This window comes from Bubalus kerabau, chromosome 18, assembly GCF_029407905.1.
Source record: "Bubalus kerabau isolate K-KA32 ecotype Philippines breed swamp buffalo chromosome 18, PCC_UOA_SB_1v2, whole genome shotgun sequence".
NCBI classification, from domain to species: Eukaryota; Metazoa; Chordata; class Mammalia; order Artiodactyla; family Bovidae; genus Bubalus; species Bubalus kerabau.
This window is the reverse complement of record NC_073641.1, coordinates 25,542,795-25,567,365: the sequence shown is the minus strand read 5'-3', so window position 1 is coordinate 25,567,365 and position 24,571 is coordinate 25,542,795. Positions and strand designations below refer to the sequence as shown.

At 40.0% G+C, this 24,571-nt stretch overlaps 1 protein-coding gene across 2 annotated transcripts in view; it reads right to left on the bottom strand.

Moving 5' to 3' along the window:
• Positions 1–23,751, bottom strand: part of PLPP1 (phospholipid phosphatase 1) — a 104,652-nt gene extending 80,901 nt beyond the window's left edge. The window contains exon 1 of one of the 2 annotated variants that reach the window (XM_055555236.1): positions 23,354–23,751. In XM_055555236.1, the coding sequence (XP_055411211.1) occupies positions 23,354–23,411 (58 nt within the window). In that variant the 5' untranslated portion in view covers positions 23,412–23,751. The remainder of the gene's footprint in view (positions 1–23,353) is intronic. The other variant, XM_055555235.1, reaches the window with a different exon arrangement.
• Between the last annotated feature and the right edge of the window lie 820 nt (positions 23,752–24,571).

The following is a 24,571-nucleotide window of genomic DNA, read 5'->3' as shown; positions in this document are numbered from 1 at the left end:
GACTATCTGAAATCTCAATTATAAAAGGGATAGCTGAAGCCATGAGATCTTACTAAGATCAGAAAAAGTGGCAAGAACAATAATCTAAAGAAAAAAGAGACAGCTAACTAATAACCTATCTAGGTGGCGCTATTGGTAAAGAACATGCCTGCCAATGCAGGAGACAAAAGAAACGCGAGTTGGATCCCTGGGTTGAGAAGATCCACTAGAGAAGAGCATGGCAACCCACTCCAGTATTCTTGCCTGGAGAATCCCATGGATGGATGAGCCTGGCAGGCTACATTCCATAGGGTCGCAGAGAGTCGGACACAACCGAAGTGACTTAGTGCACACGCATGCCAATTAATGAGGAATGAACTACCAGGTAAGTAGGATAAAGAACATGAAAGAACAGTGACAAGGAAAATGAGGAGGGGCACTTCTCAAAAATGCCAGTAATGTTTTTCTTAACTCCCTGACAGTATGCTAGGTTTCTTTTAATCACTTTAAAAGGTAAACGTTATTACATCATTTTGAAGATGAAGAAACTGGCCCCAGGGAACTTAGGTTGCAGGATTATGACTCAAAACCCACGTCAATGAGGCCATGAGCCTTTTGGGTTCAGATGGTCTTGACAGTAACAGATGCCACTTAAAAAGAAGCAGAGCAGAAAAGGAACACACAAGTGGTAACTGATGAACCATGATAGAAGAACTGCAGTACTCTGAGTGAAAACAGAAAGACTGAAAGAATTAGAGAAAGAGAGTAAGTAATTGGGTAAAAAACTTTTAAATGCCTTGTGATATAAAAGGAAGGAAAGGGGAGAACTTGGTCTACACCTTGAAGGATAAATAGAGCAAAAGAAGGGTGATGACTTTTTTGGTCTTGTCTATGGTGCAAAAGATGTGACGGTGAGCTGATGCAGTGAAATGCAGGTAGTGGGAGAGGAGAACTTGAGAATGAGGATGAATGGCTGGAGCTGAATCCACAGGAGATGAAAGGAAATGTAAACATACTGAGACAATCAACTCATCAAAAGCAGGGTTATACTTGTGGCTGATTCATGACATTGTATGGCAGAAACCAGCACAATATTGTAAAGCAATTATCCTCCAATTAAATATAAATTTTTTTAAAAAAGGGCAGGGTTGGTTACTGTTAGGGTTTTTTTTGTTTTTTTTTTTTAATGTTTCCTATTTGATTTGTATTGCTCTGCAATGTAATCAGGTTCTGGTTACTCCTGGGATGCCACATTCAGTATTAGCATTGGTTTCACTCTTCCCCTTCCCACACTCCCCTTGGCCCTTTGGCCTTGATGGAAACATGTGACAAAGGAAGAAAGGGAGCTGAAACAGTGTGAGCACCTCTGTGGATCTGATACCATACCAAACACTTAACAATAATTTTCATTTAATCCTTACAATACTAGAACACAAGCTCCAAAAAGGCACAAATTTCTTTTGTTCTCTGATATACCCCAAACACCTAAGACAGTTCTTAGTACAAGGTTGGCCCTCAACAAATATTTAGTGAATTAACAAAGAGTCACCATGCTATTACTATCCCCATTTTAAAGATGAGAGGATGACTCAAAGAGGATAAGTAACATAATTAAAGTCATACACATAATAAGGGTGAAATTAAAAATATTTAACAACTAGTACACACCAGCACAGTCATTCAGAACAGATGCCAGCTGGTGCTAGAGGAGCTGGGTTCTGCTTCAACCTTTTAGTTGTACAATCTTGGGTAGGTCCATGGGAGGGTTGTGGGTGAGGGAAGGTAAGACTCAGATGTATACTGTCTACCAGTTTTGATAGTAAGTGATGCATCCAGGACTCAGACACACACTTATCTGACTAAAGCCTTCTAAATGAATTAGGAAATGGTACCATTTGCAAAAAAATGAGGAGAGAAGGAGATAACTGGAGTTTAATAGAGTAGAAAAACATTCACAACAACTGCAATAGGAAACAAATTAAAAATTGATAACTGAGCTCAATCTGTTGCCAGACAATTAGAAAAAAAAAAAAGATAGTCCAACTGTGGTAGGGTAAAGTGCAAGGAGGAATAAGAGAAATATGAATGGGCAGAGCAAAACTACAGGATGAAGATTTTCAATTCCAGGTAATTAATTTGCATATGCTTCAGTAAGAAATGAAAAATCAACACTGGCTCTGAGCAAGAAAAGACTTGATGGAAGTTGTACCTCAAGATGAGTTTGTGCGAGGTAGAGAGGGAGAAGGTGAAGAGCAGGGAGCCACATGGGAGGGGTCCGTGGTCGAGAGCACTATATATTTGGGTGTGATTCACAGAGATGGCACTCAAAGTATCCAGGGGCAAGAGTTCAAAGAACAGTGCACCCTCAGCTTTTAGAAATACCTACATTCTGGTCACTGGCTTGTAGTCACTACCTCTCTGTGGCTGACATGGTTTTACTATAAAAAGTACTTAGTTATCGTTTTGGTTTTCTGTTTAAGTTGAAACAAAAGGGAGAAAGTACAGTTTAGATATAAGTGACATTTACCAAAGAAAGTTTTACTCTTTGTGGTTTTCTGTCAATAATTACCTATAATATCCTCAACCTTGGAGTCTCTTAGTTCATTAAGACACTTAAAATAAATTTGTGTATGTATTTAAACAGCTTTTTAAAAAATCCAAGACAACTATATGGGCAGGTTATTTTAATACATACCCTGAGATTTCTGCACAAAAAACAAGTTAGCCTATTTATTTATACACTAACAAAAATAAAAAGGAGAAGTTGGTCACCTGTTGTTACTGCCCCAGAAAGGCACACAGTGCCAACTGGCCAGGAACAACATTCATTCCTTCCACTCTCTCCTAGTAACTAACAGCTGTTCTCTTTTTTTCTTCAAGCTGGCAAAGGTCACATTCAGTAGCAAACTTTCCATGTAGATTTCTACATGGCAAAAAGCAAGGAGAAGGCTGACGTAACAGGGTGTGGGGAGAGACAGCTGATTTGGTTCTATTTTAATTTCTCCTGGGCATTTACCAGGAATATATTTTGGGCTTATTTGATATCTGGAGCTATAACTATTAATCATTTTCAGCAAAAAAAAAAAAAAAAAAAGCATTCTGTTTACATGAAACTGGACTTGAAGATGATATAAGCAAATTTTGAAGTAGGCAAAAAACTATAGCAAAATTGTACAGTAATATTTACATCATTAATGGCTGCCTAATTAAAATGCATTAGGCTAAGTGAAAAGGCCAAATTCAAAAGACTGCATACTGTATGACTCCATTTACTACATGGCATTATATGACATGCCATTCATATGACTTTATAGGATGGAGAACAGACTAGCGCTTGTCAGAGGTGGAGAATGGTGGGAGGAGCTGACTAAAAAAGAGAAATATGAGGGAATTTAGGGCGGCAACAGACTAGTTCTGTATCTTGATTGTGTGGTGGTTACATGACCCTAAATTTTAAATTGTTGACAATTCATGGAACTGTATCCCTAAAGAGTGAATTTTACTATATACATTTTTTTTAATGTTAGCTTAAGCCTCACGTCACCTCTCTCTACTCCTTTTTTCAAATCTCTTCGACAAGCTCCAAACAATATCCCCACCCCCTCCACCCAGCTAACACCTACTTGCCATTCCAGCTTCTTTCTATTCAGTTCCTCCTGGAATCTTTCCTTTGGTGTGGCAGGGTGGGGTCCTAAAGAGAGCCGAGGCTTTGTAGTCAGATACACCAAGTTCGGCTTACTTTTGGCATTCTCCCAGTTACTACTTGAGTGAACATGGGCAAATTATCTAACTAGCTCAGTTTCCTCATGCAGTGAATGCAAATAAATAGAATTTATGTACCTCCCTGTTGTAAACAAATTAAATGCTATTCCCTGATCTTTCTCCTCTGCCTACTGCCTTCTGAATCACTCTCTGAGTTTCCACAGACCTGATACTTACATAAAATTATCACAACACTTAACTCATGTACTGAAATTATTTATCTCTGGCAAATAAAATGGCTTGGTATCTCTCTCTGACTCCTAAATTCACAGAGGCCAGCATGTTCACTGACAGATAGTTAAATTGTTTGAAGAATATTTGTCGACCTGATCTGGTCTTACTGTTAAAGAAGGAAATACTGGAAGACAGAGAATCAGGAAGAAAAGGCTAGAACACCCTGAGACGTCTGGGGTGGATGACTCAAGAAGGTTTTCCAAAATATCTACTAAGGTATTGCATACTGAACTACAGCACAAAAACTGCAGATAACCTAAATATTTAAAAACAGAGGTAAAGAGGGTTATGCCAAAAACAATGAAATACCACATAACCATTGAAGGTAACTTCGTAGAAGACTATGTCAAAAAGAGTACACGAAGTAACATCTCACCTTTTTTTTTAGAGCACCGGTTTTTAAAAAAGTGTTAAGTTCATAACTATAAAAAGATACATAACCAAAATGTTAAAAGGCATCATCTCTCAGTGGTAGTGAGATTAGTAATGATATTTATTTTCTTTTCTGGGCGTTTCAGAGTTTTCCAATTTATTACATGTTAATTCTAGAAAATTTGGAAACCACAGAATAATTATTTTAAAATAAAAAACTAATCTAGATTTCACTAATGATGCTATTCCATGTCAAAGACTCAGATGTCCAAAAATGGGGGTAAAATACATTATGCTGAATCCATATAGTGAAACACCATGTATTTCCAAAGTAAAATAGATTATAAACTATATACCTTTGGGAAAGAAACAAGATATGAGCAGTTCCTCTATTGAGAAAGTTTTTAACTTGGAAGATCTATGAACAGATATACAGGAATATTTCATCAAATATTAACTACTGTATCTTTCTTTGAAAGTTTATTAAGAGAGAACAAATTTCAGAAGACAATATAACAGAGTGAATCAAGGAGAAAGTTCTTCCTTGAAACACAGTGTCTATAGAATTTATTTAGTCTTTAGCTTAAAAAAAATGACACGTGCCTGCTTAGTCGTTCAGTTGTGTCCAACTCTCTGTGACCCCATAGACTACAGCCCGTCAGGCTCCTCTGTCCATGAGATTTTCCAGGTAAGAATACTGGAGTGGGTTGTCATTTCCTTCTCCAGGGGATCTTCCCCATGGGATCACAAACTACACCCCCCCCCCAACCCCATATCCTGAACTGCCAGATGATTCTCTACCATTGAGCCACCTGGGAAACCCAAAGAAATTATGAACTGTAGGGATTTATCCAGGTATTATTTAAGCTTGTAAAACAAAGCATCCCACATTCAGGTGAGAACACCTGATTAAGTTATTTCTCTCTTTGAACCAACGAGACTTCCAGTCTCAGAAATCCCATCCACAAACTTCACTTAACCAACGAAATCTCCTTTTTCAGCAACTAGGCAACCAACAATTTCTCCCATTCAGCAGGAAGGCCTATATTCCAAAGAATAAAAGTGTGTGTTTACTATAATATTATAGTGATTCTTGAATAAAACTAACAAGCTCTAATGCCTTTATAGAATTTCTAGAATTGTTATCATCTAGAAAGGTATATACATAAATGCTTCTTTAGAGACTATGGATGGTGGTGGCTGGTGGGCAGATTTTAAATTCTTTAAGGAGACTGCGTTAGCAACTGAACTTGTAGAAAAAAAATCTGACAAACTTGATTTCACCATTTTGGTACAAATACGTGTAAGAAGTACTTAACGAATCAAAACTACATGGTATTTGGCAGAAACCAACACAACACTGTAAAGCAATTATCCTTCAATTAAAAATAAATAAAAAAAAATAATCAAAACTACAGATGAAAAAGTTTAAACAACCAAATAAAATCCAGACCTAAGATCTCATCTGCTTTTAAGAGGTCACGTGCCCCTACCAATTAAAAAAATGTACTGTGTATTTAAATCTTAATTTATATGGATCCATCATGTCTACTCTGAAATTATGCCAAATGGCAAGGTTCCAGAAACTAAAATAAAGTTATACTAAGGTGTGTCTCAAAAGGAAAACATAAAAACTCTAACTTTGGCAGGAAGTGACCAAAGTAGCATATCTAAATTAGTAAGCTTTGTTTAAAACACATGCGCTTTTTTTTTTAAAAAAAAAAGGCACACAAGCCGAAAAGTTTTGTAAAATTCTTCTTTTAATAGTTACGATGATTGCAGCAGCAAATCGTATATCCATCTTCCCAAAAATCTATGTTTCTACCACTCAAGTTAAATTTTATACAGAAGATAAAAGTTATCTTTTGTATAATGTTATACAGAAGATAAAAGCTGCAAAAAGGAAGAACTCCCACAAACTATTCCTTTCAGGCCAAGAGCAAACATGCAATGCTGAAACTACACACTAAACAGCAGCTACCACGGGAAACAAAAAAGAAAGACAGGCAGGTAACAGTTTGTTGACTGCCTACTAATTCTTATTTATTACTAACAAATCTGTGAAGTAGACAGTATTCTCTCCATTATGCAAGTGAAGAAACTGAAGTTCAACAAAACTAATAAGCATCTGTGTGACCAAAAGCAAGAATGCCTAATAGAAATAGTACATGTGCGCTCAGTCATGTCCAACTCTTTGTGACCCCATGGACTGTAGCCCACCAGGCTCCTCTGGCCACAGGATTATCCTGGCAAGAACACTGGAGTGGGCTGCTATTTCCTGCTCCAGGGTATATAGCTGACCCAGGGATTGAACTGGCATCTTCAGCAGCTCCTACAGCAAAGCAGAATTTTGAAACCAGTCTACCAGGCTTCATATACCAAATTCCACCATATCTGGTTAACAATTACTTTGGAAAGCATGGATATCAAATAATCCATTGTTCTCAGTAAAGACGGTTCTATAAGAGGAATTCAACTATTCCTATACCATTGGCCTAAAAATGGTTCCTTTATCTGGCAAGATCATTCTTCCCTCACCTGGCATATCACAAGAAACCATGACAACCTACTATCCCAGACTACTAGCTACTACACTCTCCTTTCTAATTCCAACTTTTTAAAAAGAACTACCAATACCCACAAATTTCCACTTCACCAACTACTCACTTCTCAGCCCACCACAATTTAAAAATGGCTTTTCATAAAGTTATCAGTGACCTTAGTGTAACTAAACCAAATGGACACTTTCCAGGTGTTACCTTACCTGTCAGGAGGATGTAGACATTGTTACCACTCTCTTCTTGAGGTACTCTCTTCACTTGGCTTTCCAGAAACAGTCTTCTGGTTTTTTTAAGTGTCCTCTCCCTCTCAGTCTTGGCCTTTTTTATTTCTTCCAACCAATCTGAAGCTCAGTCCTAAGCCTGTTTTTTTTTTGTTTTTTTTTTTTCAATTTATAACTTCTTCCTGAGATTTCATCAATTCTCATGACTTCAATAACCATGAATATGCCCAGGACTCTGAAAAGTCAGACAGCTCCTCTGAGCTTTAGATCCATTTATCCAAACAAGGACCAGATACTCCTTCTTGGAAACTTCAAAACTTCACGTAACATGGTGAAAACCAAACTCACTATCTCATCTCCATCCCCATTCCCATTTTAAATGGGTTCTCTCCTAGGGCTCCCCAGTTTAGTTATTATAGAAATCTATCCAATTATACAAGCCAGAACTTTCAAAACTATCTTTGATATTTCTCTGTCTCTGACTCTCCATTTTTCCTATGTCACCAAAACTGGTCCATTTTATCTCCCAGATACTTCACAAATCCCTCAATCTTCTTCCATCTCTACCAGCACCTCTTTACTTTCACTACCATTATCTCATTTGGACCCCTGAGACAGCTTCCTAACTGATCTCCCCGCTGCTGCTGCTGCTAAGTTGCTTCAGTCGTGTCCGACTCTGTGTGACCCCATAGATGGCAGCCCACCAGGCTCCCCCGTCCCTGGGATTCTCCAGGCAAGAACACTGGAGTGGGTTGCCATTTCCTTCTCCAATGCATGAAAGTGAAAAGTAAAAGTGAAGTCGCTCAGTCGTGTCCGACTCTTCGCGACCCCATGGACTGCAGCCCGCCAGGCTCCTCCGTCCATGGGATTTTCCAGGCAAGAGAACTGGAGTGGGGTGCCATTGCCTTCTCCGAAGTTAACATCTATTGTTGTTGTTGTTGTTTAGTCACTAAGTTATGTCTGACTCTTTGCAACCCCATGGACTGTAGCCTGCCAGGCTCCTCTGTCCATGGGATTTCCCAGGCAAGAGTACTGGAGTGGGGTGCCATTGCCTTCTCTGACTGATCTCCCTAAATCCATTCTTCTCCAGCTCCAATCTATTATTCCACCCTGCAGCCAAAGTCATCATTTAGAAAAGCTACCCTATCCTTCTTATTCAAAATCCTGTTTATAAACTCTCATAGTACCCAAACCTCTCCTTCAGAGCACTTAATGGTTCATTTTTATATTTATTTGTGTGATTATATGCATCTCCACTGCCCACGACAGAACCAAGCACAGTGTGTGTAAGAACGAATACTACCAGAATAAACAAATGCCTACTACATAATGGACACCGCATCACAGCCAACGAGAACACACAGATGAAGACCCAGTCCTTTTCAGATAAAGAAACTGAAGTTGTGAACTTGGGTGATTCACCCTAGTAGGTGATCAGACCTGTACCTTTCCAGTGTCCATATTCTTTAAATTTTATGCATCCTATGAATACAAAATAATTTTGTAAAACTTTTATACATTAAAAAAAATAAATGGAACTAGTATCTTGATAAAATAAAAAATATTTTAATAAAGTTCTGTTGAAATTGCAAGGTAACACCCTACATTTAAACTGCAACAGTTCATTTCTCTCTTATTTTTGAGTAATTAGTTTGCACAGATATGATGCTAGCCCCCTCAAACAAGTACCATTCACACCCTTTATTATAGAAAGTATTAATAAGTCTTTATCTCCTATAACATAAACCCCTTCTTATGAATTATATTCAGATAATACACTAAAATATGTTTATAGCTAGCCCCTATCTGAGCTATAACATTTCTGTCACAACTCTATTTGATATATCTGACAGTTCAAAATTTCAAACCCCTCTGCTTTTAATTAATAAAACATTCAACCAAGTTATGCTATCTTCCAATCTCAATATTTTATTCTTTTTAAAATTTTATTGATTGATTGACAGGTAAATGGATTGACTGATTTTTGCCACACTGGGCAGCTTGTGGGATCTTAGTTCCCTGATCAGAGATCAAATCCATATCATGGCAGTGAAAGTGCCAAGTCCTGGGAATTCCCTGGTGGTCCAGTGGCTAAGACTCCATGCCCCCAATGCAGGGGGTCTGGGCTTGATCCCTGGTCAGGAAACTAGACCCCGCATGCTGCAACTAAAGATCCCGCGTGCCACAATGATCAAAGATCCAGTGTGGCCGCAACTAAGACCCAGCACAGCCAAATAAATAAATAAATAAAAAGAGAAAGAAAGAAAGCACTGATTCCTAACCACTGAACCACCAGGAAATTCCCCTCCAATCTCAGTATTTCATTCTTAATTATGAAAAGTCTGAGGACATGAAGCAAGGGTAACTATAACAAAATTTTTTCAGCAATCTGTTCTCTTTCCCTAGTAAATTCTAAACACAGGTTGAATTATCGTTGACCAACCTAAACAACAAATTCTTTACTTCAGGAAATTTAAACCATTGTAAATGTGACCCTTAGATTTATCCAACTAAAAATCAGAATCTCCACTATAATCTCTTTACTGGGAAGCACTTCTTTACTTATTCTAGGCCTCATGAGGCACCGTCATGATTAACCCTATTGTCCCGCTTTCTCTCAAGGAAGCTTCATCCTTTCCTGACTTCCTCTTGCAAGGTAAAAACAGACTATAGCAATATTCACTTCTTCATTTAAAAAATTTTTTCTTTTCCTCACTCTACTCTTTGCCTCCCTTTTTATCAGAAGAAATTAAGTTAGCTAAAGCCAAGATCAGGGCTGTCACAACTACTGAATAGCTCAATGCTTTTAAGCGTAAGCTTTAAATTATTAGCAAACAAAAATATGATTCTTAAATAGGACTCAACTTAAATAGTTCTTGTAACTTTGGCCATAGTATTTTACTGCTGGTGTATATATTTCCAATTGGCGGTAGGTTTCCAGGGTTATTGGGCAGATGAAATCCCTTAACTGTTCAATGGAAGCTATATGCCAATGCCCTATAGAGTAATGCATCATTCTGCCAGCCAAAGCTACACAGTAACATTAAGGTCTCACCACTCCAATCATTAACTGACTAACAAACTACAAGACTAGTACTGAGGAAAACAGAAACATAATCTTAGATAATGTAATTATTTTATTTCAAAGAACATCTCTCTCCTATTTCCTATTAAATATTCTGCAAGTCACTGGAATAGAATAGAGAGGGCAAATACAAAATTAGAAGAGATTTCCCTGGTATTTCAGATGTTTGCCAAAAGATTTTGACAGTCTTAGCTGAAGACAAACTGCTACTGATACAGATGACAATCTCCTGATATTAAGCAGACTAGATCTAACCTAGTCTAATTGTGATTTATTTTTGTATTTTTTTTTAATTTAATGGCAGTTGAACGTCCTTTTTCATCTTTTTTAAAACTGAAAATCTCCCTTCACTGAAATTTCAGTGAGTCTGACCAAATTATATTTTGCTTTGGCTTCTCAAGGTGGCATATGTCACCACTTCTAACAGTATGGCTGACATAAGAGTATCCAACTAGTTTCAAGATTTCGTAAGTTATCTGGTCACTGATAAAGTCATATGCCTATGTGTGGCAAAAGAAGAAACTCAAGCAGGGGCCCTACATTATTTGTATCAGGGACCATTTTTCCTATGTCACTACTTTCTGAATACTTCAGTCAACCTTCAGATTTTTCCTGTTTTCTGCTGACAACACTCCCTTCATGACCTGGCTAGATTAATAACAGATCTCCTACAAGTGTGCTGCCTTGCTCAAAATGTACCGTTTACCCTGCGTTCTTTGTTTTCCTACCCTAGTGTCAAATGCCTAAATATGTTCTGCAGCTATTGATTCCCCTTAATAAGAAAGTTTGCTTACCATTATGATCCAGAGAGATAGATAAGGCAGACATTATTCTCATTATAATTTACACATGAGTAAACGAAACAGCCCATGTGATCAGAGAGAACAGCAGAAGCAAAACTAGAATGTGACTTGCAAGCCAACCATTTTCACTACCAGATCACACTTTGAACCCTTTAAATAAATTACATAAACAAAATTGTTATTCAGTGAAAAATCATCCACAATGTCAAATCCTAAGCAAGGCGGGGAAGTCTAATGCAAAAAACTTATCTTCTTAAAAGATAATTTATTCATTGTTAGATTTGGTTAGTAATTAAATTACAGTCAATGGCAGAACTTAGAATCTCACTCATATTCATACAGATATCCAACACTAGCTATAAAGTTGAGTATTACCCATAACTTGCCTAACAAGTTTTGATAACATCACAATTTAAGAGACCTCTTCTCCAACTAGGCCACTGGGTCAGACATAGACAACATATGAGAAGGAGCATATTCAAAATTTCTTTCTCTTATCAATGCCATTTTTTAAAAATATAAAATATAATAAATGTCACTTGCTTCTGCTATACTGTATAACTATATACTAGGTATATCTTCCAAATCAATTGGGATGTCATTTGAAAAACTGTTTAAATAGGCTTTTTAAAGAAAAATATTGTAAATATATAATATTAAAACATAAAATATTATAAAAGTATGAATTTTAATTACATTTAGCCATACGTTTAATTATAGAGTCATACTGCCTTTATGAAGAAGGCTATCCTAAAATTAGGCCTATCCCAGAACACTGCAGGTGGATGTGACCACTATAAACATTTATTTCTTAAACTTCATGGAAAGAAAACAAGGAAAAATTCTTACTGATCAAGAGAAGTTATGAAAAGAACCTGTTATGTTTAGCTGTACTGCAGCTATACTTCAGCCTCAACTGCAAGTTATTAGGTTCTGACTACCTCATATTCAAGAAATAAAATATTCATGTTTTAAAACGTGAGTACCAAGAGAAGTTACGATTACCCAAATCATGCCATTTCCACTTCACACACACCTTTGTTTATTACTATTTCACTCAACTACAGATATTCATGTTGGTACCTTGTCTATAAGCTGTGGAAATACTGCTCACCTAGAAGTAAAATGATAAGATCTCAGTGAGGTATCTGATTCCAGAAAGAAACAGGTTAGGAGTAATCAGAACATCTCCCATAGTGATCTGGGCACGAAAAACTGAAATATGAACCAGGTCCCAATTCAAATGCTATTTAAACTGAAGCTAGAACTACACTAAACAATGTCCCAAAAGAAAACTCACCAGTACATGGTATCAAATTTAAACAAAAGACGGGATCAGTGGCCAAATTGGGTTATTATCTTAATAGTGATAATGATACAACGGGACAGACCAGGACTATGTTAAACACTTCACATACACTCTCTCACATTATCTCATCTAATTTCACAGCACTATGAGGAAGACACTATTATCATTATCTTTTTCCTCATTAGGTGACAAGACTTATGGAGAGCTGAAACAACCTGCCCAATGTCACATAGTTACTAACAGAGTTAAATTCCAACCCCCAGAAGAGTGACTGACTCAAGTATCTTGCCTACTCATTCATGTAAAAAATATCTGAATGCCTAACATGTATTACACACTTTCTAAGCACTCATATCAGAGAAGGCAATGGCACCCCACTCCAGTACTCATGCCTGGAAAATCCCATGGATGGAGGAGGCTGTTGGGCTACAGTCCATGGGATTGCTAAGAGTCAGACATGACTGAGTGACTTCACTTTCACTTTTCACTTTCATGCATTGGAGAAGGAAATGGCAACCCACTCCAGTGTTCCTGCCTGGAGAATCCCAGGGACGGGGGAGCCTGGTGGGCTGCCGTCTATGGGGTTGCACAGAGTCGGACACGACTGAAGTGACTCTGCAGCAGCAGCAGCAAGCACTCATATTACAGTGTTTCCACCCAGTAATAAAGATGGATTCTGAACTATCCACTGGAGAAGGGACAGGATACCCACTCCAGTATTCTTGTGCTTCCCTAGTGGCTCAGCTGGTAAAGAATCCGCCTGCAATGCGGGAGACCTGGGTTCAATCCCTGGGTTGGGAAGATCCCCTGGAGAAGGTAATGGCTACCCACTCCAGTATTCTAGCCTGGAGAATTCCATTGACTATACAGTCCAAGGGGTTGCAAAGGGTCAGATATGACTCATTTCACCACTTCAGAACTATCTATAGCAATTATTTCCAGAATTTAGCCCTAACCAAAAGTGTAACGGGGAGCCTGGTGGGCTGCCGTCTATGGGGTCGCACAGAGTCAGACATGACTGAAGTGACTTAGCAGCAGCAGCAATGTTCCCCAAGGTTTCCAGTATCCTTGCTGGAGTAAAAGTGAAGATCTCAGGAGCAATTGTTCTGAAATTCACACAGACTTCATTAAAATACCAGCTTCTCTCCCCTTACAGCATCTGTGTACCCCTTGGGGACAGAGACCCTGTCTCACTCACTCTTAGTACCGAAGTGCTCTGACATATCAGGCACTCAACTTACCATATGGTATCGTCATTGTTTGTTACGAGTCTGTCTTCCAGAGTAAGCAAGAAGGTACTTGAGATCCATGAGTTTTATTTTTTCACCCATTTTTGTATCACCAGTGCTAGGGCATACAACAATCCTATTACTTCACAGTTTTGTGATGATTTCATGAGTTACGTAAAACATTTACCAAAGGCTCATTTATGCATTGAATAAGGAATAGTTTTCTTCTTATTTACCTCTCAAGCACCTACGAAGTCAAGCCCTCATTTCCTGCTGACGTAAATGAACCAAAAGGCAAGGCAGAACCTGGCTTAACAAGCTGCCAATTAACTCAAGAGCTCATCCGCTACACATTTCCTATATGTCATTTTCCTAGGCACCCCACCCTGAAAAAAAGACACAGGAAACATTTCCAAGAAGTGACAACTGAGAACTAAACCATGAGGTTCTAACTATATCTACTGGAATGAGTTACCAAAGGTGACTCTAAACTCTACACACGTGATTCACATGACATGCAATAAAGTACAAAGGTCTTCCTTTCCTGGGTAAAATTGCCTATAACAACAATGCTATTTGGAGAAAAAAATCTATGAGTATATTAGTGATCTGGCTTTCCAGGTGGCACGGTGGTAAAGAACCCACCTGCTAATGCAGGAGACACAGGAGATGTGGGTTTGATCCCTGCATTGGGAAGGTCCCGTGGAGAAGGAAATGGCAACTCACTCCAATATTCTTGCCTAGAGAATCCCCATGGACAGGGGACCCTGGCAGACTATAGTCCAAGGAGTCGTAAAAGAGTCAGACACAACTAAGCGACTAAACAACAACAAACTTTACTGATCAGGGCAAATCAGTTATATCTTCCAGTATGATATACCCTCCAAGCAAACTCTTAGTAGTTATTAGGAGTTTGATTTATGAAAAATTAAAGTGCCTCCTTTGGACAGCAGATACATGCTCAAAACATAAGCAGAAACTGACTATGAAGCCACATCATATGGAATAAAGATAGTCATAAAAGATTTAGCCCACCTAAAATAATCACTGCTTTTACAGCCAATTAATTCCCTCAGTCCCTCATTTCTTACCCTCTTCATTTCTCAATCTGGACAGTCAATCTGAATTCAAAAGTTGTAACTCTTAAAAATGCATTTCCCAATTCCCAACCATGCTACTTCTTACCTGGGTTCCACTGGCAGTTTCTCAGCTACCTGAGGCCTTAGTTCCACCATCAACAGAATGAAGATAACTAAGCTATCCTCCCTGAGCAGGTTTTGATAGACCTCATAGCCACACATAGACATAGAGCACTAAATGTCAGTTGTTATTATTATCCACTTTGACATTTAGAAATAAGCTGCAATAAGTACTATTAAGAACACTAGGATACATACTGTATTCCCGCCACACTGGCCTCTTTTCTGTTACAAATGCCCTTTGCCCCTCAACACCTGCTCTTTCCTATGCCTGGAATCATCTTCTTTCAGCTCCTCCATGACCAACTTACTTTCATTCTTAAATCTGAATTTAAATATGCCTTCCTCAGAGAAGCCTTCCCTGAGATTACGACCCCGACCCCTCAATATCTCACTCTCTTCTAACCTTGCTTACATTCTTTCATGGCATTCACAAATAACTGTAACTATTAGTATAGAGACCTTACTTATCTTTTTCACAATGAAATTTACAACTCCTAGCATTGTAAATATTAAGCACATGTGTGTGTGTGTGTGTGTGTGTGTGTGTGTGCTTAACCATGTCCAACTCTTTGTGACCCCATGGACTGCAGCAATGCCAGGCTCCTTTGTCCATGGAATTTTCCAGGCAAGAATATTGGAGCAGGATTCCATCTCCGTCTCCAGGGAATTTTCCCACCCAGGGATTGAACCTGAGTCTCCTGCTTCTTCTGCATTGGCAGATGGGTTCTTTACCAGCTGGGCCATCAGTGAAGCCCCATTAAGCACATAATAGCTCATAAACAAGTGAACGATGTTGCAAAGTCAAATATTTTAAAACTTAACATTGTATTCCTAAAGGAAATCAATATTAATATTCATTGGAAGGACTGATGTTGAAGCCCCAATACTTTGGCCACCTGATGCAAAGAGCTGACTCATTAGAAAAGGCCCTGATGCTGGGAAAGATTGAGAACAGGAGGAGAAGGGGGTGAAAGAGGATAAGATGGTTGGATGGCATCACCAATTCAACGGACATGAGTTTGAGCAAACTCCGGAAAATAGTGTAGGACTGGGAAGCCTGGTGTGCTTCAGTCTTGAGGTCATAAAGAGTCAGGCACGACTTAGCAACTGAGCAATAACACTCTATTAAACACAACATAAAAAAATAAAAGATAGTATCAGGTTAACATATGTCAAAATAAATAGCTGAGGTAATTCCCTGGAGATCCAGTAGTTAGGACTCCATACTTCCACTGCAGGGGGCCGGCGTACGATTCCTGGTCAGGGAACTAGGATCCCACAACCAACACAGCACAGCCAATAAATAAATATCTGATTGAAAAAACAGAAGTAAGAAGGAGATGGGGTATGAAGAGGTATTACACAATAGTCTTTTCTTTGATGCCTGCTTAACCATAGGTAGGAAATCAAACAACAGAATTCATACAAATGAGGGAATACAATTAGGGTCATTCAAAAATTTTAGGAATATTAAGTCTACTTTTTATATGGTGACTCAATCAATTCCAAGGCCTGGACAATAAAAATAGTGAAGGGGACCGACCAGTGTCTGGCTAACTCCATTTTCTTAAGTTGAAATTCAGGACTTAACCACTGTATAAAGTAACAGTTTTTCCATCTGTTTAGTTACACTCTACCACAGACTATACAGATCATTTTCCAACATAGCTGGGATTACCACTACCTGAAGATCATATATGTGGTTTTTACACATGACTGATAAGACACTACTATTTCAAGATGTTCTGTAAGCTTCAAAGACATTCCATGAGTATTCACAGGGAACAGTTTGAAGTTTGTGTTTTTGTCCCTAATACAAAACTATGTTGATGTTATTTTTACTAAAATAATGATGTTTTAATTATTGCAGGATTATAGAGGATTACTTTTATTTGACAATCATCTTATGCACACGAGTGCAAGGCCTACTCTAAGACCTTTATATTTTCACTCATTTAAGCCTCACAACAACCATACAAGGTGGGTACTTTATCATTACACAGCTGACGCAACAGACACACACAGAGGAAATCTGCCTAAGGTCGCACAGCTAGTAAATGGAAGAACTGGAATTGAACCTACACAGTTTGGATCCAGAGTCCATCACTAGACTATGCTGTCTATCTAACGTTTTAAAGAAAAATCAATAGTTTATAAAGTCATAACCAATGATAGATTAGTTTCAGTTAAGTAAAACTGAAACAACTCAGTCTGAGCCATCTGGGCTTTAAATCGAGACAGCAAGGTTGAAGGGTGAAGGAAAGCAGGAAGGAAAAAGTGAAAACAAAAAATAAGGTAAGTAGAAAAAGAAGGACTTCCCAAGTAGCAGTGGTAAAGAATCCACCTGCCAACACAGGAGATGCAGGAGACTCAGGTTGGATCCCTAGGTCAGGAAAATCCTCTGGAGAAGGAAATGGCAACCTGCTGCAGTATTATTGCCTGAAAAATTATGGACAGAGGAGCCTGGTGGGCTACAGTCCACGGGGTCACAAAGAGTAGGACATGACTGAGCACACACACATACAGCAAAAAGGAGGGACAAAAAGAAAGAACAGAGTTACTTGTAACCACTGTTCATAATATCTGAATGAATCCTTTTTCAGAAAGAAAATAAGGGACAAGACAGTGCCTATATAATCCCTAACTAGTTTATTACACAGACTATATATTTCCATCCTAAATGCTGAATTAAACCAGTAATTTAGGAGGAAATAACATTTCAAATTCCTTTGCATAAGGGAATTCCCTGTTGTTCCAGTGACTAGGACTCCGGGCTGTCATCACCAAGGGTCTGGGTTCAATCCCTGGTCTACAAACTAAAATCCCACAAGCCATGGGGCAAAAAAAATAAAAAATTAAAAAAAAAAAAAACGTTTCTCGGGACTTCCCTGGAGGTCCAGTAGTTAACACTCCATGCTGCCAAGGCAGGAGGGCCTGGGTTCGATCCCTTGGTGGGGAACTAGATCCTACATGCCAGAGCAGCCAAAAAAAAAACAAACACATTAAAAAACCTAAAGCTACATGTTAACTAGTTCTCTTAAAATGTAGGTTTTAGTAACTTTCTACCAGCTTCTTTTTAAGTCCGATAAACAGTAACAATTTAAACTTTAATTTCTTATCAAAAGTAATTAGAATAATTCCACAAACTGAGTAATACATAGGGAACTTTGGTAGAATTCAGCCAAAAATGACTAAGCAAGAAAGATATTAACAAAGATTATGGCATGTCCATGAGTTTCCAAAAGGGATTTAATTCAAATAGAATATAAAGGAAAAAATTACTTTTCACAAAAGCTATAGAGGGGAATGTTTTCTGAATATTTCCATACTCTCATCCAAGCAAGGTAAATTCAAGTTTAAAGTCAACTGTATAAAGCCAACTAGAGCCAAATACTACCAGTTTCCTCCAGGCCTCTGCTTTTGTTCCAAACTAGCCATTTAAAGGTAGAAAAAGTCTTGCAAGAGGAGGCCAGTCTGACCCAAGAATATGCCAGTTTGACAAATTTTTGTTCATTTTTTGAGATTCCTTCCCCCTCTCAGTGGCTGGGAGAAAAGACAAAAGTTATATAAAACAGAGAAACAAACACAGTAAACTTTAATCAGAAGCAAAATAAATTAGCTTAATAGAAGTAAAGAGAAATTGAAATGGCAAGTAATCAGGATAAGTACTATGTCCTATTTATTTACTTACTTATTTACCTCTTTGGTATCTAACAGAATTCCCAGCATCTACTAGATAACAAAGCAAATGTGTGGGTGAATTCACCCAATAATGAGTAAATGAACAAATAAATGTTAGGAGAAAAAGGAAGGCTGCAGACTTTCAGCAAGGGAGACTCTTTCATTAAATATCTGACTTTCCCTTAAGAAAGTGGCCCAAACTGAGATCAGGAAAAGGAGCACTCCTATGGGTTATACTTAAGGGGCAGAATGAGATCAGCATAATTACTGAAGAATAAGTAATGGGATTCCACAATCACCTGGGGCTTCCCAAGTGGCACTAGTGTTAAAGAACCTGCCTGCTATTGCAGGAGACATAAGAGACTCGGGTTTAATCCCTGAGTCAGAAGATCCCCGGGGAGGAGGGCATGGCAACACATTCCAGTATTCTTGCCTGGAGAACCCGAATGGACAGAGAAGCCTGGCAGCCTATAGTCCATTAGGGTAGCAAAGAGTCGGACACGACGAAAGCAACTTGGAATGCACACACAACCACCTAGTATGGCTGCCAGTGTTCTCTGCTGCCAGATTTTCCCCTAAAATTTACTGACTGATTTGGCATAAAGGTGATACCATGTTTGCAGTATGTTGAGGAAACCATGACCCCCCTCCCTTCTAAGAAAACCAATATTGGAGCCCATGAGTTCCTGTTATCATCTGCTTTTATGGGCCAATGTAATTGCTATCAAGTGCAGAAAGGGAAGTCACCTCAGATCTGTTTTGGACATAACATGAGTATTATCAGTAGCGCCCTGGCAAAAAACAGCACACCCAAATAAGGTATTTAAATAAGAATTTAATGAAGGAACCATCTTCAAAGGTATAGGTAGGATTTAGGGAAAGCAGCAGGGAATGGTACCAGCAACATCATCTCTAGGCTAAAGGGGCGAGTAGAGGGTTACCAAAACCCAGAAAGATCTGTAACTGTAGCTGGCTGGCACAGATGGCCACTGAATAGAAGCTGTGACCTACTCACAAAACACAAAATAGCTCTGGCAACGCAAATCCAGCAGGAAGAAACTGGGTCTTCCAGGCCTCCTGCTGTTGTCCCATTGGTCAAAGTCAACCAGAAACAAAAAGCAACAGCCTAGTTGCAGTTCATAGCACTAGCCTCCCAGAGCATAGCGCAGGGTGGAGAAAAGATCTAGAGGAGCCAAAGAAGGCACAATATAGAAAGATATTCCAAATGACTGCTACCCAGCAAAACTCAGGCACATAAAAAGGTTCTGCCAGTTCCACCTAAAACTTCCAGGCATCACAAGATACCTGCAAAAAAAGTCATACACACAGCTACTTACTTGGGTTCCCATTGCCCTGTACTAAGCTGAGAAGAAAAAAAAAAAGATTCTAAGAGTACTTCTGGGGTAACATTTGTCATTTCTGCATCTCTAGACAAAAACAGACAACCCGTTTATCTATGATAGATCATTTATAGCACAACTCTTTTTTCTGTACTCAAAGAGCATCTATTCCATACCTTTATTATTACATTTATCATGATGAAGTATAACCTCTTGTTTGTTTCTCCCTCATTAGACCCTAAGCTCCTTGAGGGCACAGACTTTCTAATTCATCTTTATCTTTAGCACCTAACATGAACTTGGAACAGAGTTAGCCTTCAATCAATGTGCACTGAATCAATTCATTGGCAGCCTAATGCCAGAGTGCATAAAATCTAAAATGACTCTCAGCAATTAACTTTTATTTAGGACGTGGTTTAACACAATGAGCAAAACACAGCTTTCACATCAGCCCACTACAATTCTCTGTACAGCAGCTTTTCTTGTGTGCTCAGGTGATATTTATAGCCTTTTCTACAATCATAGAACTCATTATCAAAGGAGCCAAAGAAAGCTGGCAAGACCACACTCCATCTCAGAAAGGAATCAAATACACATCATCTCTCAAAATTCTCACTCTTTTTCCAAGAAGAGACCAGATCCACTGAAGGAAGTAATAATTTGGGTATATTATATGGAGGAAATCATGTTTCATAGTGGTGATAATATTGACTTGGGAGAGAAATGCTTTTACACGTGTGTAAGCATGCACACACCCGCCCCCTTACAGGCATGTTTATCATTTAAACAGACATCACTTTCTGTAATATTATAAAATAGCCATGTAACACAATCACATAACATCATCATATTAAATGGATACACTGCATGATGTTGGGTGATCATTAACAGAACCTGGAACATATTCACATTATAATTAAGAACCACTTTCACATAACCCTGTACTTATGATCTGCTTGATCATCTTTCTGTTGCTACAGTCAACTTTTACCTGTAGTTCTCCAAAGAAAAAGAAAAAACTTAATGCTAAGTTGATAACCCTCTTTGAGCTACCACTATTTTAAAGGCCGCCAACCTCCTGCTGTCAGTAAGATGAATAAAAATAAAACTTTAAATGACCCTTAAAGGTGACTTTTTGGCAGTCCAGTGGTTAAGACTCTGCGCTTCAACGGCAAGGGGTACAGATTCAATCCCTGGTTGGGGAACTAAGATCCTGCATGCTGTACAGCTCAGCCATAAAGTTTAAAAATAAATAAAATGACTCATAGACCCCACTAGAAAGGTGAGTTTTTTAATAAAAATATATAATCTCCCAAAACTCAGCATGAAAATACTTTGTATCTCTAGAATCACTGTTCTCCTTCACTGTTGTTTGTAACAGAATATTGATGCTATTAAATCTAATGTCATCTTATATCCCAAATTAAAATAAGCCAGTATTTCACTTTCTATTTAGGAAAAGGGAATTCTGAGCTTATCTTGACAATACACTTAATTATTTTAAAACTCTAGCAATACAAAAACAGAAAAAATCTGTTTTTCAAATAGATCAGGTATCTGATACTGATACTTAATGCATAAGTCTCCTAAACAAGCTTTTTCCAAAACCAAAGATTTTAAAATCAGAAATAACAATTTTATCTTTTATTGAGAGTCATCATAAATTCTGCAACTGTCAGGCCAAGTTAGCAATAAAATTACTCTTAATTCTATTGGACAGTTATGGGATGCTTGCAGCATGTTGAAAACAGACTACAAAACCCCACAATTTTATAAAGTTGTACTGCAAATAGTTTCCTCAAATATACATGAATTAAAACAAACAAAACACAGATTTAGCATATGGCTCTGTGTTTAATAACATTGAGCTACCTAAGAGCAGTATTATGTTTCATCTATCCTGGTTCAGTGCTTGGCCCAAAAAGAAAACGCATTTGTTTCAAAAATTAGTAACTGCATAAGGTAGGAAAAATGGGAACTTTATATATAATTCTGACAGTACAGTTTGTGGCAATAATAGGATAATATCCAATATATTAGAATTTTAAAAATCACTTCTGACTGAACATTTTCCTCTCCCCTCACTAAAACATAAATGAAATTTAACAAAGCTCCACAGACACTGAGTATAAATTTAAATACATTTTAAAATATAACATATTTACCAAGGTAAACTTTTCATTGCCAATAAATCTGAATATAATTAATGTAATTATGAATATGTCCGGACATCTGAAAGGATCACTTGTGTTTTTATAAAAATAGTGTTCCAAAATCGTGTTTCCCTTTGCTAAACGGAATTTCTAAAATTCACTGTGGGGCTATATAGGAAATGTCCTGGTAAACAATAAAGATGTTTCATAAGCAAGACTTTTCCTCAAAAAACAGGTAACAGAATTTATAAAACTTCGGCAAGACTACAAGCACCTAAATGGTCAGGTTTGAGGCAGGGGAGATGGTATTGGATTAAAAGCGGAGGAAGTTTCCTCTCACCGAAAAGCCATAATGCAGACCTGCGTCTAGGATGCTAAAGTCACAGCTCTCCAACGCTGAGAGCTCGCCAATACTATTACTTCGATACTCAAACATGAGGACTACCCGAACATCGAGCAGGTCTTCTGGTAAGTATTTTTTTTCCAAAACGTATAAATAGTTCAAAGATACTGCCTTACACAATACATATGAAGACGGTGAAAATCTCTCCTTCCAATGCCTAGCCCTTACCCAGATGACTTCGATTCTTTTTCGTCAAAAGAAAAGAGCAACTGGCGACCAGAAGCCCTACGACTGAACTCTTCAGTCAGAAAGACAACGCCAAATTCGCTGCAGCCAAAGAAACGTCCAGTGCTCCTTGTGGGCTCTCACAGGAGATGGAAACCTACACGATGACGAGGTCTGTGCAGAGAAGGAAACAGCAGGTCTGGGGCACACCACGCCAACCCCATCCCCCTCAAAAGCAAGCTTCTTCAAACCTATAGGCAGAAACCTGGCATCATCACACCCACTTACAGCCTGACAATTTACAAGCCGGTAACACCTTCTAATTAGGAGCGTTCTAACCTTTTATAGACGAAAACTTAAAACTGCTTCCCACGAGGAAGATAAACCTGGTACTGACGCCAGTTACTGAGAATTCCCAGTGCATCAAAACCCTCCGGTTTTGTCACCAAACCTGATAAGCCAGTGACCACCAAGCTTCCCTACATCAGCGAGGGGAGGACCCCACCCTCTCTGCTGGGAGTGAAACGGGAAACAGAGGACAGGAGAGCAAGGGATGGAGTGCAGAGGCGTGAACAGCATCCAAGCAGGGTGGGCTCAGCGCACCGGCGGGCGACAGAAAGGCAGACTGACAGCAGCGGCCACGCGGGAATGCGGGCTGCGAAGCGGGGTCCCCGGGCTGCGGAAGCCGTCCCAGCGTCTAGCCGGGCAAGGCTTGCGCGTCAGGCACACACCCCCCACGCCCGTCCGCGACTCCCGGCGAGTCACCTCCCAGCGGACACACGCCCGCACCCCACCGATGCACCCCACCCCGGGCTCGCGTGCACACGCCCCTCGGGCCGGCGGCGCGTACGTACCCAGCAACACGCAGAGCACATCGAGGGCCACGTACGGCAGCCGCGTCTTGTCAAACATGGTCTCCGCACGGATGGCAGAGGAGGCACCCGATTCAGGAGACCGGGCCGGGGACTGGCGACGGCTCCTCCCAGCCAGGGGAGAGCGGCTAGGGCTGACGGGGACCCCTGCGGCGTTCTGACGGGCAGCAATGGCGCCCACGACCCCTCCCCTCACAGCTCCCGCAAGCACTGGGTCCGGGCCGAGACGCTCGTGTGCCAGCCGCGGCGGCTCCGTAGCCTCAGGCCCTCCTCGGTCGGCCCTGGCCCGCCCTGGCTGTTGGCTGTCCACAGCCAGACACCCTCTCCAACAGGCGGGGCGTCCGGACTCGTGCTTTAAGGATGGGGACCGGTAGGCCCCTCCCGCGGGGCAGCGCGGGACCTGCCTGCGCGCGGCCTCGCGGGCTGAGGGAGCGCAGCGGCGGCGGCGGGGCGGCCAGTGAGGGGCACGGGGCGGGGCCGGGAAACCCCGGCTCGGGCGCGTCAGCCAATCGGCGCCTCCGGTCCCGACCTGCGGAGCCCGCCCCTCAAGTGGGACGCGCGGCGGACGGGCGGAGCGTGTGGGCACCTCCCGTGCAGTGCGAGGGACGCTGTTCAGACACGCTTTCTGCTGGTGTCGCCGAACCTGGCCTTCTGATCTCTGGCCACCGGTCGTTGCTGCTTCGGAGAAAGAACTGGACCCACCCCCACCCCGGATGCCTGCCAGCTCTCCTCATCCATGGGGATTGGGTAATAAAGAGAAACGGGGTTGTCAATGACAGTCTCTCTCTCCTTGTCTGAACTTTAGTCAGGCTCCTCCCAGCCCTCTACTCACCTAGGCCTCCATTGAGGCCTTCGGATCTGGCCGGGCAGAGCCCCGTATTGGCGTGAATTCTGCTAAGTCATCCTTGCACCTTTAGTATCTGGTTACCTTGCCTATGCTATCAGATTCGTTTATATATAAAGTCCGTTAGTATATAAGTCCTCGGACCTGCCTTTAAGCAAGCATCCCCCTATCCTTAATGTTTTGTCTTAACTTCTCATCCACTAACGCCCTCACTCTTGTTTGTTGGCTATAATAAATTTTCCTGGTGTCTTTGCTGTATTCGAGGTTGAGCACAATTTCTTTCTCCTGTTGCAAGTTATGATCCCCTATTGAAATAGTTTTAAATAGACTGTACCTCACCATTTTAACAAGTATCA